Here is a 16,125-nt window from a genome sequence, read left to right as displayed (position 1 = left end):
ATGTTCCTTTATTGATCCCCGTAGGAGAAATTCAAATTTGGCCCAGCAGCATAGGGGGAATGTAAATCAAATATAAATATAATAAAAAAAGAAAATAAAAATCAACCATATAAAAAATATACACAATAAATTGGAATATACAAGTGTTTTATGTTATTGAAACATTCTGTGATTAACTTAAGTGCAGAAAGTCAATTTTTTTAAGTCTTGATGCTTAAAGGGAGGGGCAGATTCAGAATCAGCTAATGTTGAAGTCCTCTGTCCTGATGTGATCAGCTTGATGCTGTGTGGAGGATTTTTATTTCATCAGCCGAAAGCATGTTTGCTCTCATGTCTCCTGTCAGTTTGTTTTCAGCTGCTGCTGTTGTTAAAGTGTTTCTCCAACACATGGTCTGAAACACAAGCCGTGCTGACCGAGTATCAGACACTGTATATCAGAGTGTGGAGGTCTGCCCGCTTAGTCTCTGAGAGGAGGAACAAACCTTTTAACCCTCCACCCCTCCTCCAGCCTGCCCGTCTCAGCGCTGATGGATGGAGCTTTCTCTGCTCCGTGCACTTATTTAATCATCCCTCCATTATGCACAATTGATCCCTGCTGCCTCTCCCCCACTCGCCTGTTTGGACTGAAATACAACCAGATAGCCTCCCCTCAAACCTCCTCAGTCTGTATACGCCGTGCAGTGACTCACCATGAATCAATAGGAGCAGAGGTCAAGCTTTTATCCGCCAATAAAGAGACCGCGGGTTTTCCTTTTTGTCTCTAAGTCATCCTGAAGGAAGCAGCTCCCATGTGACTCACAGGTTTCAGCTGGAAATCAGACAGAAAGATGAAAACGCCAATGTTAATATCAGATTCACGCTGTGGGATGGACACTGAATTTTATGTGCTAAAGTCAAATAATCCACTCCCAGATATGCAGCTATACACATCATTTTATCATTAAAACATGTCAGATAGATTTTTTTCAACTGTTCAATTCAATTCATGTAAAAGCAATTGCTCTAAAAGTGGTTTATTAAGAGCTTCCTCCACTTTTCCTCCTCATTCTGGAGTAAAATACAATTAATCAAACTTTATTTGTATAGCACCTTTTGTACACGTTAGTTAAATTCAATGTGCTTCACAGGTGACTGATTTTTTTTTTGGTAACTGGGAAAATGATTAATTCCTAGGAGACAACTTAAAGGTTATATATATATGAAGATCACTGGCCGTCTTTGCCACTTGATGTCGCACTAGAGCCCCAACATCTCAGACCAAAGAGTTAGATAAGAAAGTGTTTGTGAAAAAGCTGCAATGGCTGTAAGCTAACGTAAGCTAATGTTAACCCTTGGGGACAAATGCACCTGCCAAACTACACCCACTAAAAGTGCCTCTTTTTTTTTGCCTGCCACTGACAGGCTCAGATTGTTTTTCTAAGTGTCTGACAACATTATGGAAAAAGTCCCTACAGAGATAGTAATACTTTGCAGTCACTCAACCAGACTACAAAGACAAAAATGGTAATTTCACCTTGCAAATCATTGTGACTTTGTTCCACTGTTTCAACAATCATGGTCTGGTCTTTTAGGGATCAATAATACACAAAGAATAAGGAAGTAATTAGGTTTGTTTTTTTGCAAATTAAACCAATTCTGTGAAGAAATCATGACATCCTCACATCAACCTGAGCAATATCGAGCTTTTTGATTTGTGCATGAGACCAATAACAAGCTCTTTTCTTTTTCCAGACTTTAACTAACCTTATCTGTGTGCATACAGTGTAATATACAATATATGTATGTGCGTGCATACTGGTAAGGACTGCATGTGTACATATATATGAATGTATATACTGAATATATTATGATTCCATCCCAGAATGGCTTTGTCTCTCTCTCACTGTTGCTCCTAACCCCTCCTGTGCTATAGCCCTACTGAGCATGCTCCAGCTTCTGCAGGCTCCGCTCCCGCCACTCCGCCTGCTAGTGCCGCTGTGCAGCCTCTGGACCCCGCCCCTCACAGGTAACCAATCAGCTGTGGGCCAATCTGAGCTTTTCTTCTGTTTAAATGTGAGCTATAACAGCTTTAACTGCTGTTTCTTTTTATTGAGCTTTGAGTGGAGAGTTTAATCGTTTGTTTTCACACACAACTTTTAACCACGCAAATTCTAATTGTTTCCTCTTGTCAACAAATCTCATAAACAGACCCAAAACTAACAGTAGATGTATCTGCTGAAAAGTACTGTGTGTGTATCAGAGCCTGATATATCTTCTTCCTCTGTGCTATAGAGCCTCATTGCTGTCTGAAAACTATGAACAACCCATCAGTGAGCACACTGTTGCACTGGGTGACATAATCCTTCTTTTTCATGAACACACATTGTAGTTTATTTATGAACCATCCTGCTGCCACAGGCACTCCCTAGAGCACCAAATCCGGATAAATCCGTTGCTGAAAATAGTCCCCAAAAAATAAACAATTTATATAAAAGCTACAGTGAACAGCTGTTAATTGTGAACTTTTTTTAAACGTGAAAGCATATATTTGTGTTTTTAAAGATTTACATCTTCAATAGGAACTAATGGAGCTGAGAGCCACAGACCGGAAGGCAGACATAATCAAGAGATGTTGCATGTCATCTTTCTCTCTCTCCTCTGTTCCCTGTCTGTCCGTCCCAATCCAATAATAAAAATCTTTGGGAGCATGCAAAAAAAATATAATTCTTAGTATTTCAAGAATCATATGATCATATGAACTGAAGATACAAGGATTTGTAGTGTCTGTTTTCTACCTCAGCAGCAAATATTGACCCTCTTGGCTCCCTGTATGACTGATTGTTGGTGTGAGTTGAGTGATCTGGATCAGAGATAGGAGGATTTTGACTTTGCAGTCAGACGTTCAGGTGGACTCCCACCATGCTTGCTAAATGGGGTTGAACTGTGTTAATGTGCTTGTTTGAAGGTGCTGATGGTGCACTGACTGAGTTGTTATATTTTGGGTTGATTTCTGTGCTCTTTGTCATTTTGGGGTAGCAAAACAATCTGAAAACATCCATCTATTTCCACGTCTAGTAGACAGCAACATTATTGTGTTGTATTTGTGTCTACCTGATGAATATAAGTCCAATATTCATTCTGCTTTAGCTTTGTTTTTGGTCTCCTGTGAAAACTTTGTGGTTCTTTAGCTGCTAAATGCTCCACTATGGTCACCAGTTAGTCTGTAACTGTGTCTGTCTGCTGTTATCAGAGCTTGTTGGATGAAAACGTGCTAGAAAAGGAGTTGATGACAGATAGATAGATCTCAGCTAGATGTTAACCTATAAACATAACAAACACAATACAGAAAGGAAGAAAGGAAGCATCACCAGCCTTAGGTGTACCTCTGGGCAGGCCACAGCCTGCAGGTACCAGTGCCCTCAGGATGCAGATCGTCATGGTGACCTCTGCTGTTGTTGTCTCTACACCTGCAGCCTGAAACGACAGTCTGCTACTGGTTACGGCGTCCAGCACAAAGCTGCAGTCTCCAGGTACCGACACCTGCAGGGATCCAGCGCTTCAGTCCGCTTCATGCTGCCTCCTGTGCTACACTACATAACAAACCATTGCCATTAAACGGAGGCGTCTTAATCTAAAACCCCTCGCAGCACCCTGAGTGGACTTAAGGCCTCAGTATGCTTCAAATGCACTAGTGTGTATGATGATCTGTTCTCCTCCTGGCTGCGTCCCACATCACTCTCCAACAACTCTCGATGTGACGGATCATACAAATGTGAATAACAGAGTACATTTTCAGACATTAATGGTGTTTTACTCAGTTGTTGACATGAAAAGTCAAGCACTGTGTTTGAAGCATACTGAGGCCTTTATTTAAAAATGGGTGACCCTGATGGAAATTGAACCCCTAACCCTGGCAGTGTTGCTCAGTTCAGGACCATGTAACTGTTAACAACTTCATCCATTCACAGGCTCAATCTCTTCTAACTGGCTCTAACGGATCAAAGTCCAGCTGCCACATGTTTTTTTTTTTCTTTCTTCTGTCAAGACACTGACACCAATTTCTTACAGGCTAGTTGTTAGGATGGTCTGCTTTTCTTTTTAATACCTTCACTATTTTTTAAGTATCCTGTCTATGTATTTTGTGTAGATATACACAAACACTGTGATTTGCAGGTCAAATGATGATGTTAAAAAGTCAAAGTTTTAAGACTACATTTCAGATTTAGGACGTGTTTCATATGCATTTTGAAATACTACAGAAACAAAGGTTATATGGAACCTAGATGACTTTCTGTAAATCAGTAAATCAGTGCTTGACACAGGAAGGAAAACCTGGTAAGTATTTGTGCACTTTTAGACATTTGGCACTAAATGTTGAAACTGCTCATGCAACTTGGTCCTTGCATTAAATCAAACATTGTAGGGATGGATTATAAGACATTGTGGACCTGGACACAACTGCAAGCAACACAAAACATAGTCGTTTTGTATCTCTTCTTGGTCATATTATCTCATTGTGGTCATGTTATGTCTCTTTGTAGTTGTTTTGTTCTCTTTGCAGTAATTGTGTGTCTCTTTTGTTGTTGTTGTTTTGTGTTTCTTTGTGTTTGTTGTCTGTCCCTTTGAGGTTGTTTTGCTATCTTTGTCCTCATTTTGCATCTCCTTATAGTCATTTTGTGTTTCTTTGTTGAAATTTCTTGTTTCTTTGTAGTTATTTGGTTCTCTTTGAGTTTGATTTGTATTTCAAAAACCAAGTTGCATAGAAGTTTCACATATAAAACAGGAGTCTAAGAAGATTTTTAGAGGAAGTGTATATCCATATGTTTGTCATCGATCAGATAACAATGTCGTTGTTGTAAAACTTAACTACTAATACTAATAAAAACGAATAACTAAAACTCCATGAGGTTTACAGGTTCTTAGTACAGAAACACTCCATCAACTTTTTTTTTTTTAATCTCCCTCCAGCCAGTACTGTCAGCCTCCTGCCATGTATCAGGCTCCACAAGTCCCACCTCCCCAGCACTACCAACAAATGCCACCACAGTACCAGCAGCCTCCCACGCAACAGTTCCAGCCCACACAGCAGAGCTCTATCCAGATCCCTCTTGGCTCCGCCCCTCCCAAGGTGGTCAGCACTGCTTGCATCTACCCCTCCCAGCCAGGTGAGAACCCCTGCAGACTGATTCAAATACATAAAAATACAGATTTACTGTTATAAAAGAATTGATTTTGCCTCCCTATCCATTGGAAGCTTTTACACAAATAGTTTTCCTCGCCTCCAGCCTCAGCTCCCATTCCAGCTCCAGCTCCTGCTCCAATCCCACCTCAGCCCCGCCCTCCAGCTGCTGCCCCAGCCCCAGCCCCGGCTGGTCCTGGCTCCTCTAACAGACCCCCCTGGGTGTCCGATACCAACTTTGCTGATAAGTTCGACCCCAGTAAGATGACCACCACCACCATGAAGGTACAGCCGCTGCCCCAGGCCGCCCCTCCTCCACCAGCATACATCCCCAACCCCTCCCCCGCTGCACCTGCAGCTCCCAGCCCTGCCCCCATCACTCCGAGTCCTGCTCCTTTCTCTCCTGTGGCAAGGGGCGTGGCGCAAAGGGCAGAGAGGTTCGCCGCCAGCAGCCGTACGCCTCTGTGTGGGTCCTGCAACAGCGTCATCAGGTACCTGCTTCTTCTCTTTATTCAGCCGTTGTTTTTGTTAAATGTATGATAATATGCTAATTTAATTTAGATGATTGAGTCATTTCAAGGATCTCAATCTCAACCTATTTAAATAAAGTTTATAATATTGATAAACCAACTTGATAATGTGATTATAATAAAAAAAAGACAAAAAAGACACAAAGACTGCAGGTAGCATAAAGTCAGATCTACTAAACATGTGACCTCTAAAAATGTGCCCACTGGTGTAGAATGAGCATGAGAACCTGTTGTTGTTGTTGTTTCCAGGGGCCCCTTCCTGGTAGCCCTCGGTCGGTCCTGGCACCCCGAGGAGTTTAACTGTGCCTACTGCCACATGTCTCTGGCTGACGTCAGCTTTGTGGAGGAACAGAACAACGTCTACTGTGAAAACTGCTACGAGGAGTTCTTCGCTCCGACCTGTGCCCGCTGCAACACCAAGATCATGGGGGTGAGACGTCCTACCTGTCTACCTGTCTGCATGTGTACAGTCACAGTGGTAAATTGACCACCCGAGTAGAGTTTAAAGGACCAGGGTTGACTAGCCGTGACTGAAAACATCCATCTTATCAGGACACTTTTGTCTGAATCTTATAAACTGTGTATTTTCGTTCCTTTGGTGTATTTAAAATGTTTAAATCAATGGCAGTAAATCATGAACCTCCTTTAATATAATAAAACCCATTAATTGGGTTTCCCCAATTCCCCAAATATTGGATGCCTCCCTGGATTTGCATCTAAATTGAAAAACTAAGTTCCTTTTAGAGACTTCTGCTGATAATACTTGCATATTTTTACTTAAGTAGTGAAGTATATTCACAGTGTAGTATTCATATTTTACTTAAGTAATCTGAATACTTCTGCTGCTTTGAAAAATGGTTAGTGGTTGTAGTAAATGGCAAAAAAATGATGAAACACTGGAATGACTCTTTAAATTTACCGTAACATACACACACACACCTCAGCCTGTCTGACATGCTGTGTGTTGCAGGAAGTGATGCATGCTCTGCGGCAGACGTGGCACACCACCTGCTTCGTGTGTGCAGCCTGCGGCAAAGCCTTCGGAAACAGCCTCTTCCACATGGAAGACGGAGAGCCGTACTGCGAGAAAGGTACGGAGATGTTCACGCAGATCGTGGGGGACAGAGGTCAGACATCGGGCTGTAAGCTGTAAGAATGAGCTCAAAGTGGTATTTCAAAGTTTATCCCTCTGTCTCTCCGTCAGATTATATCTCACTCTTCAGCACTAAGTGTCATGGCTGTGACTTCCCGGTTGAAGCTGGTGATAAGTTCATTGAGGCTCTGGGTCACACCTGGCACGACACCTGCTTCGTTTGTGCGGTAAGTAGCAGAACCAGAAACCATTAAAACATCATCCATGTTGGAAAAAAACATCACCTCTCTCCCCTCTGGAGGTATCTGTCAGAGTGTTTTAGTTTTATGTGTCAAGGTTTTGAAGGTTTTCTGGCTCCTCTTCAACCAGGCTTGGGAAGAAATGGATTAAATGTAACAGAGGACACAAACTGTTAACTGTAATCCATTACAGTTAGAGAAGATGTAACAGTTCCGTTTAGTAAAAATGGGCATTATTTGCAGGATTACAATTTTAAAATATATTAAAGAAAGAACAATATACATGCACATAAGTCTTCATAAGTCTCACAACTCTGTTCTCATAACTAAGACCTTAAACTTAAACTGTGATCATTTAAAAGATTGTAAAAGGTTTTCATTTCAAGTTAAATACAAGTTTAATAGCTCAAAGTCTTGTGATTTTGGCCTGTATATTAAGCAAAGCATGTAAGTTATGAGCTAGACCTCAAGGCTTCAGAGCAATATTTTTGATCACAAGAGTAAGATAACTATTTACAATTTTCATAAAAGTTGGTATATTTACAAGTATGCATATTGACACATTTTACTTGTTTAAAACTCATACTAAAAAGTAACATTATCATTATTTCTTCCGGATACTAGTTAACTATTTGACTGGAGAGATACCACTAGACGGAAGTTAGAAAACACTATGTTTTGTTGAAATGCAGCAGATCCTCAGACTTCAGCTCACAACATTATAACCACAGCCGTATTTGTTGCAACTGCAGGTTTGCCATGTGAACCTTGAGGGCCAGCCTTTCTACTCCAAGAAAGACAAACCTCTGTGCAAGAAGCATGCTCACGCCATCAACGTGTAGACCAACCAGCTGCAGATCTGCCGCTCACCGGGGGCAACGCTGCCGCCCACGACAACGAACGCAAGCCAACAACAACAACAACTTTCACAGATGTGTGTAAACGCTCTATATGCAAAATACACTTTGGTTTCAGACTTTTCTTTTTGTGCATTAATATTAATGACTGAAACTACGCTGCCTGACGATTCTGCTTCAGAACAGGAACGTATGTAAAACAAAGTCATGATGTTTTCTGTTGTACATCCAACCCACTGTATGGTGTACTGTCATGTTTTTTTTTTTCCTATGTTTTGTACCAGAAAATACTTGTGATCAAGGTGACCGGCGTGCTGTTCAGTTCAGAATTGGAGGAGTTTATATGGAGTCTGGAGTGTGCCAAATCAAATAACTGTAGCCTTACTAAATTCAATATTTATAATAATTTTAATTATTTAATAATTTATTCTCTTTACTCATACTGTCTTTATGTGATGAAATAACAAAGTAAAATGTATCATCTAAAAGATCATTTTAAATTCATTTTGCAATTTCATTTTCAAATGAGATTACAATTTCAGACAAAATAAGGAAATATGATTATTGCTAGCAAGATTTAAGAATACATTTTTATTAATTCTTCAAAACAAAATTTAATATACTGATTATAATTAACCACTGAAAAAAACTTTTCCAGTGACACACCCGAGACTCCATACAGTGAACTGCACAGCTGTAGTTTGTCTCTACAATGTTGTTCTAATCTTGGACTTGTTTTTGTGCCTATTTTGATTTTGACATGTTTGGGTCTCTTGAATGCCACCTTAATTTTTTTCACTTTACTAAACAAAAAACAACAAAAAATATGTTATAATATATAATGTTTGGTTCAGCACTACAATATAAAATATTTCAGCTGTAATAACCAGAGAGTCCTCAGTGCAGCAGACAGAACAGTGAAGCATCACTTTGACATTTTTAAAGACAGAAACCGGTTTATTTCTTGTTTTGGTTTTGACGAGAGTGTGATTGACTCTGCTCTCAGCCCAGCCAAGTCTTGATCTGACTGTGGGACAGTGAACAGCAGAGCAGCACATGAAGAAACCTTATCTGACATGTTGTTAGAAGTGAGACTGGCAGTGAATGTAACACAAATGTTTTTGGAGACAGGACCTGGTGACACTTTCCACTGGCCTCCTTCCACCGGGTGAACCTGTGTTCTCAAATATGAAAAACAAGTCTAAGTGCACAATGATACTGTGTAAACCCGGTTACACCAGAACGTAATGCAAGGGGTGGTTCTGTGAGCTTGGTGACGAAGTGACATGGGGCAGTGCCAGAAGAGCAGTCAGGGCCCCTGCCCCAGAATCTCTGTATAAAGTGATTTCTTGTGACTGAAAATGCAAATAAACAACTACGAAAAGATTCAAAACAACCACAAAATAACTATAAAGAGAAACAAAACAGCCGCATACGGATGCAACACACAGCAACAAAGATTCAACATAATGACTACAAAGAGGCACAAAATGACAACATAGACATGCCACCGACGATTACAAAGAGGGGCAGAACAACCACAGACACACACAACTACTTAGAGGAGACACAAAATGACCACAAAGAGGCGCAAGACAACTAGAAAGAAACACAAATCGACCACTAGAAATGCAACACAACAGCTACAAAGATACACAAAACAGCTACAGAGGGACGCAGAACGACCTCAAACAGAAGCAGCTTCTCTTTCAACTATAATGTCTTGTCACTTCCATATTTCATCTCTACAGGGTGAGTTTGATTCTAAAACAAGTGTAAGCTATGTAAAGCACATGCAGTGCGGAACTATTTCCTGCTCTCACACAGTATTTCAGTGTATTTGGAGTTGTTTTTCCAGGTGAACCTGCTCAGGTGAGGCTGCTGCAGTGTGTCAGTGGTGTCTGATGATGTGATGTGAAGTGTAGCTTCTAATCCCTCTTTGACTTCACGTACAGTAGGTGTTACCATGCAACAAATACCCTTGAATTTCATATTTATTGACTATTTTGACTGTGTGATATTTATTTAAGAGCTAATATATCATCACTGCTGCGTTCAGTGCTCATCAGATTATTAGTTGTTTAATTTGTTTTGTGGATGTTTGGCATCACAAGATGTACTTTGAGTGTTAATGGATTTTTTTTTGTAATCTCTTTATGTTTGTGAGCTTGAATGTTTGTGGCGTTTTTCACTACAAGGCCACTTAATAGCTCCGTTCACACTGCAGGCCTTTGGACCGTTTATTTTTTTTAAATTTTTTTATTATCTTATAGAAAAAATATGATCATCATTGATAAGATACAACTTAGATCCGATCGAGATACGAGATATTCCTCTATACAAGGAAACAGTCCAACAACAACCTGTCACTGTCAATCTCCATTCAGACTTAGAAAAGTGAAACGGTCTTGTTCGAGTTGAACTTTTATTGCCTTGTATTTGCAGAGAGAAATCAGAGGTGTTTCCCATTCACTTCAATGCAGGCAATGTGTTTTAGCAGCATCTAGTGGCCATCAGAAGAACTGCAGCTTAACAAACTGCAATATAAAGCACGATCTGTTTCACATCCCTTCTTTGTTTGCTCCAGGTACACTGAATGACAAAAATAAACACAGAATCAAAGCACACAAAATAAATAAAAACATCAGAACTGTTTATCAGGCAGTGTAAACACATCCTGAGATACCAGTGTGTAAGATTTAGTGGCATAGAGCGGTGAGATTGCAAATTGCGACCAACTGAAACCCCTTGACTCAACCAAGCAAATGCTAAAAGCACTATCTAGAGGCAGCCTTCTGGGCTACTGTAGAAACATGGTGGTTCAACATGGCAGACTTTGTAGAACACTAGTTTCCCATCCACAACCATTTTGTGCATGCCGCTATGTGGCAAAAAAAGCAGCTTTTATACAGACATTTTCAGCATTCACAAACATTGCAACTCTTTTACAACACGGCACGCATCATTTAACAACTGACTGCTTGAGAATATTCCATTTCTGCCAATAGACTCTCCTAAATGTTACACACTGGACCTTCAGGACATACAACCTGATGTTTTGCACTGTGAACAGGGCTTTAAATACACTGAATAAATGAGTTGTTTTTCAGATGAACTTTGACACAAGTTTCTGTGGGGAAACGTGGAGACACGTCTCGCTGCAGTGTAGGGTGCCTTTAGGCCACTCTGTGATCTGTTTGTGTGACTGGCACACAGCTCTGACAGGTCTGTGTGCTGGTGTACAGTTTTTACTTTAATATTTTATACAGTTTGTGTGTTTTCCAGAGAGTGAATGTATGCATGCAGAACGTTTGTCACAGTTTGTCACAGCATGTTGAGCAAGGCAACGTCAGTATTAGTTAGTGTTTGTGTCATGACAAAGAGACTACGCCCACTGTTAAACATGATTACAAGTGTTTGAACTGGTTTGGTGTCAATGAGCTGCAAGTGAAACATTATTGATGCAACTTAATGACTGAAGTACGGATGGAAGCTGGAGTAACATTAAGCCTCTTAAACTGGTCGTAGGAGGTTCAGCTGCTTCACTACATTTGTTTAACAGGTTTTGAATATTTGAAGAATATATGTGTTGCAAGTCGAATAAACTGAGCACTTCAAACACTTCAAACGTCTGCTGTAAAGGTTTTTTTTCTCTTTAAGATATGGTTTCCTAAAGAATCTGCAGGGTTTTCTGTTTGACTAAAGAGGACAAATGCTGTGGACTTAAATGGAAATCTTCCCCAGGATTTGGGCCATGTGAAAAGGAACAGACATTTAAAAGTCCAGTCTATAGGATTTACTGGCATTCACTGATGCAGTTGCAGATCAAAAGAGAAACTCTGATAGCTGCGAGATGTGTAAAAAATGTGAAACACCCCTATCTACAGCCAGTGTTTGGTTTGTCTGTTCGGGGCTACTGTAGAAACATGGTGGTTCAACATGGCGGTCTCCATGGCATAGAAAAACAGCTCATTCTAAGGTAACAAAAAGACAATCATTTCTATATTCATGTAAGTATACACTAATGAAAACATAACTATGAATATTATATTGCATTTCTGCCAATAGATCCTGCTAAATGTTACACACTTGAGCTTAAAGGTTCTCAAGGATGTGATTAAAGCCAGAAATTTAGAAGAAGAAAAAGAAGAAGATCTACGAGAGAGTATTTGGGCTTCTGTTAGGAATAAAATAATTTTTGATATTTGAGAAAAAAGTCATTAGAAGAAAAAAGGAATATTTCTTGAAGCAAGTCAAAAACTTGGAAAAAACGTTCATATTTGAACATTTAAAGGCACACACCAGAGTGCTTTACCTGTGATACACTCTTTTTCTTTTGCAAGGGACAGGAGTCCCTAACCCTAACTGCAAATGATATTTGCACAATCAGCTAACACACATACATATGTAATCCAATCTACCGTTTGGCCCGAAACGGTATTTTTTACATTCAATTCTTCAATTTGAAGGGCCTTTTTTTAGCATGGGAAACAGATGTTTACATTGCCAAAGCATGTGTAAAATATATGTACATAGAAGAGGAAAAATTGTAGATAAAAACTCAACGTTTTATGTTTGTTACTCTTAGCTGAATGTCACAAAATTGTGTGGGCAGCAGAAACAAAGTTCAAAGTTCAAGTATAATTTTTCGGAGAAAAACTCCTCTCTCCTGTTAGTGTGTGTCATCTGTTTGAAACATTTACACAAAGTTCCTCTTTCAGTTTTTATTTGAGAACTTCAGAAACTTTTCAGTTCAGTGTAACTGTGACACAGACCAGAGAAATGTCATGAGTTTAATTGTTACAACATGCAGGCTCGTTACAACACCCACTTACTGTCACACCCAAACCCTTCATTTCTGTTTACTTAGATATATTATGACTATTATTATCATTGTAATTAGTCTATTGTCGTTTTTGTTGTTGTTTTATCAGTGTGATTCGTCTATTGTCATTGTTGTTATTGCTGTTGTTGTTGTTGTTGATGATGTTGGTAGTAGTAGTAGTAGTAGTAGTAAAGTTAGTGGGATGATGTTCAGTTAATGCTCAGCAGAGGGCGCGTGGATCGCTTTTAGATTTGACTTCAAAATAAAAGCCCGCAGGTTTCTCTGCAGGACTGAACAGAGCGGCGGTGATTGGAGGAAAAAAATAAAGATCTCTCACTCTGCCTCTGTGTCGTGAGACCATAAACAAGTCAGAAAACTCTCAATGTAGTACAGCTGCTTAGAAAATACTCAGGTATACAGTATTGTACATTGAATTACATCAAAATTCTCATTAATTCTACTTTATTACTACACTGGTTCTGACTGTAGACTAAAAATATATTTTCTACATTTTTATCATTTTCAATAAACACACGTTTAAGGCTAAACTAAAAATCTAAAACCTTATTGATGTAAGACTCTAATTTATGTGAAAAAGCACATTTCTTTGTCAGTGAAACCTTGTTGTTCATTTACTGTCCAAGAACAATATTGTTTCACAGGGGAATAAAATCAATATTTCTATTTATGACCACAAACAATAAAGGCCTAACTGAAATACTGTGTGTCTTAATGGTGTTTTAAGGGTGTGATGTAATGTACAGCAAACTTCAGCCCAGCTTTTAGATAGTATACGTCAATCCGTTCCTTCAACTTCTTAAGAGTGAAATTATATCATAAAACAAACAAAATGGTAGATTGTTTAATTGTCTTTTAGCTTTAAACTTCATTGTTGACCTCTGAAGTGGCAGTTTGAAAAAAGTCTTTGTAAATGTCCACTTTCTGTTTCCAGAGCTTTTAGCCACATTTCATGATGCCTCATCTGCAGATGGAGTTAGCTCACTTGAAGCTACTTTCAGCTGCTGATGATGAAGGCCATGAGTCAGAAATTCTTTAGGAATTACTTTTTTTTATTTCAACAGTAAAAAAGCTTCACAAAAACAGAACAGGTTTTTTCCAGAGCTTTCAACAACATGTCAAGTCTTAATTTGTACATAGAGTCATCTGAAGGTCGAAATGCTGTTTTAAAACTCTCTTTTTATGCTGCCAGGAATAGAATTCTGGTTGGGAAAGACAGTGCACTTTATTTATTTTGGCCTAAATTTAATCATATTTATATGCATTGAGTCCAAAAATCAGCTCAATCAGTTCAGTCATCTTATAAAATACTCTTAACCCCACCAAATTTGCTAAGAAAATCCAAACAAAAAAAAATTCTGAGAAAAAATAGGCCCCTAAAAACATGTCCTTAATGATACCTGTAGTCCTGGAGGAATATTAAAACAGTAGAAAACAAAGGTCTGTGTACCTACCAACTTTTGTACAGTCCATTTTTAAGGTAGAAACTGTTTTGGAGACAGCTGAGAGCAACCACTCTTGCCGACTGGCAAGTTTTGAAGCGGAGTGATCCATCTTTTTTGCACACGGACGATCTTTGTCCGGCTGGTATTCGCTCTCCTCCATCATCCAACAGCCAAACCACAGAACGACCGAGCGGCGAGCCGAGGAGTACGACGCCGAGAATATTACAAGAAAACGCTGGGAAATTACGCTGTTCTGTCGTGTTCTTCTGGTGGGGTTTTAGACTTGAACAAGTGGAATGAAATAGCGTCGAAAGATGGCCCACGTCGGCGGGACGAACTAAAGAGAGAAGAAGAAAGGTGAGAAACAATCAAACGTGATCCCAAACTTCATTCCCAGCCTGCGGGTCGGACTTTGGGGCTCTGTCTAACTGCTGGAACAAACGCAGTCCCCGGGTTGGAATGCTTCGTGTTTACGATTTGTCGAGTTTTAAATGACATTTTATCCTCTGATATTAAAGGTGAAGATATTTATATTAACTTCGTTTGTGTGTGTATAACCGAGATAATAGAGTATATGTTAAGAGAATTTAAATAAGTTACCAAAAACAATCAAGAGTTCGGCGAACAGATTTTTTGTGTGGTGCTGGCGCCAGAAGGTAGACGGATCCTTCTGGCTGCCGTCGTGGAAAAAAGTTTGCTTCACCTCTTCTGCAGCACGAAGTTGTGTTTTTTTAATCTTTAAAATTACAGTTTAACATACACACGCCGTCGCCGCTCAGAATTAATGAAATGAAGAGTGTTTGAGTTTTTCACGGCGAACTTCGCTGCAGGTCGTTTGTCTCGGGAAAGATGTTTACAGCTTGTTAGCCGCATTCCTCGGGTAGCTAACTGTGCTGCATAGTTTACAGAGCTCGTCTGTAATTATAGTAAAGTCTGGACGTATACTACCAATATAACTCTCACTCTGCAGGCAAATCATTTCATGTTAAAATAATTTTTTGCTCTATAGTCACGCTTTTCTCTCCGAAGTTATTTAATACGAGTTAGCTAAAAGTTCTTATAGTTTCAGCTTAGCAGTGCTAACTTAGTTTTTTAATTGATGTTAGCGTTAGCTTTGCGTCTGCCGTCACCGAGAGAGTTTAATGTGGTCAAAGAGGAAAACATGGCTGGTTTTAACAGTGAGTTCATAATTCTGGTGTTTTATTGAGTTGTTTCTTTATTAAAACATACGTGCAGTTGCTGAGGTAGCTAGCATCTTGGGCTAACTTTGCTTGGGAACAAGTATTTCTGATCGCACTCAAACGAACTGTTAAAGTTCACAGATGATGATCTTATTCTCAGGTTGCTTTAGTGTGTGATTCCTTGTGACCAGAGTGTGTACCAGCCCCTCTGGACCCCCTGTGGATTGTTTATTCCGCCATTGTTTATTCCTGTTTCCAGGATTTGTTGTTGTCTTTTGTTGAGGTCCTTTTGTTCATAAACTATTGAGATAAATAACAGAAGTTGAGTCGGAAATAGTGAACACTGACTGCACAGTATGGTGTGTGTGTGTGTGTGTGTGTGTGCGTGCACCAGTTACCACGCTTCCTCTGAGAGCCCTTTAGTCAAACAGAACATTACATTTGTATGAACCATGCTGTATCTGAAACCATTTGATTACCTGCAGCATACAGACACACACATTATCTATCATGGACAGAGAAGTTGTCTGCCACCTTGGCCGTGGTGGAGGACACATTAAGATCCTTTATTTAACCCTCCTGTTGTCTTCTGGTCACATTGAACTGATTTACAAGTTTTCTCTCTAAAAACTTTAATAAGAATAACTGTATTTTGTCATATTTGCTGAAACTTTCACTATATCTTGACAGTAGAACATGAGACAGATAATCTGTGAAACAATCAGGTTCCTCCTAGTGCTCCTAGTGCTCCTAAATGGTATTTGCAGAAATCCACCGGG

General features: G+C 39.6%; 2 protein-coding genes across 4 annotated transcripts in view; both read left to right on the top strand.

Annotated features, from left to right (window-relative positions):
• The window catches only part of LOC118329150 (PDZ and LIM domain protein 7-like), a 48,763-nt gene extending 37,258 nt beyond the window's left edge, over positions 1 to 11,505 (top strand). For 2 of the 3 annotated variants that reach the window (XM_035663132.1, XM_035663131.1), the window contains exons 7-13: positions 3,453 to 3,509; positions 4,948 to 5,144; positions 5,265 to 5,649; positions 5,938 to 6,118; positions 6,659 to 6,779; positions 6,893 to 7,008; positions 7,773 to 11,505. In XM_035663132.1, the coding sequence (XP_035519025.1) occupies positions 3,453 to 3,509; positions 4,948 to 5,144; positions 5,265 to 5,649; positions 5,938 to 6,118; positions 6,659 to 6,779; positions 6,893 to 7,008; positions 7,773 to 7,862 (1,147 nt within the window). In that variant the 3' untranslated portion in view covers positions 7,863 to 11,505. The remainder of the gene's footprint in view (positions 1 to 3,452; positions 3,510 to 4,947; positions 5,145 to 5,264; positions 5,650 to 5,937; positions 6,119 to 6,658; positions 6,780 to 6,892; positions 7,009 to 7,772) is intronic. The other variant, XM_035663133.1, reaches the window with a different exon arrangement.
• Positions 11,506 to 14,340: 2,835 nt separating this feature from the next.
• LOC118329308 (bone morphogenetic protein receptor type-1A-like) overlaps positions 14,341 to 16,125 on the top strand; it is a gene marked incomplete in the record, with an annotated part of 45,538 nt that continues 43,753 nt past the window's right edge. Inside the window, 1 exon segment of the mRNA XM_035663419.1 lies at positions 14,341 to 14,522.

The sequence above is a fragment of the Morone saxatilis genome, unplaced genomic scaffold (assembly GCF_004916995.1).
Source record: "Morone saxatilis isolate NCDOM2014 unplaced genomic scaffold, NCSU_SB_2.0 Contig19, whole genome shotgun sequence".
Lineage (NCBI taxonomy): Eukaryota > Metazoa > Chordata > Actinopteri > Moronidae > Morone > Morone saxatilis.
Note: the sequence above shows the minus strand (reverse complement) of the source record. Positions and strands in the feature narration are given on the sequence as shown.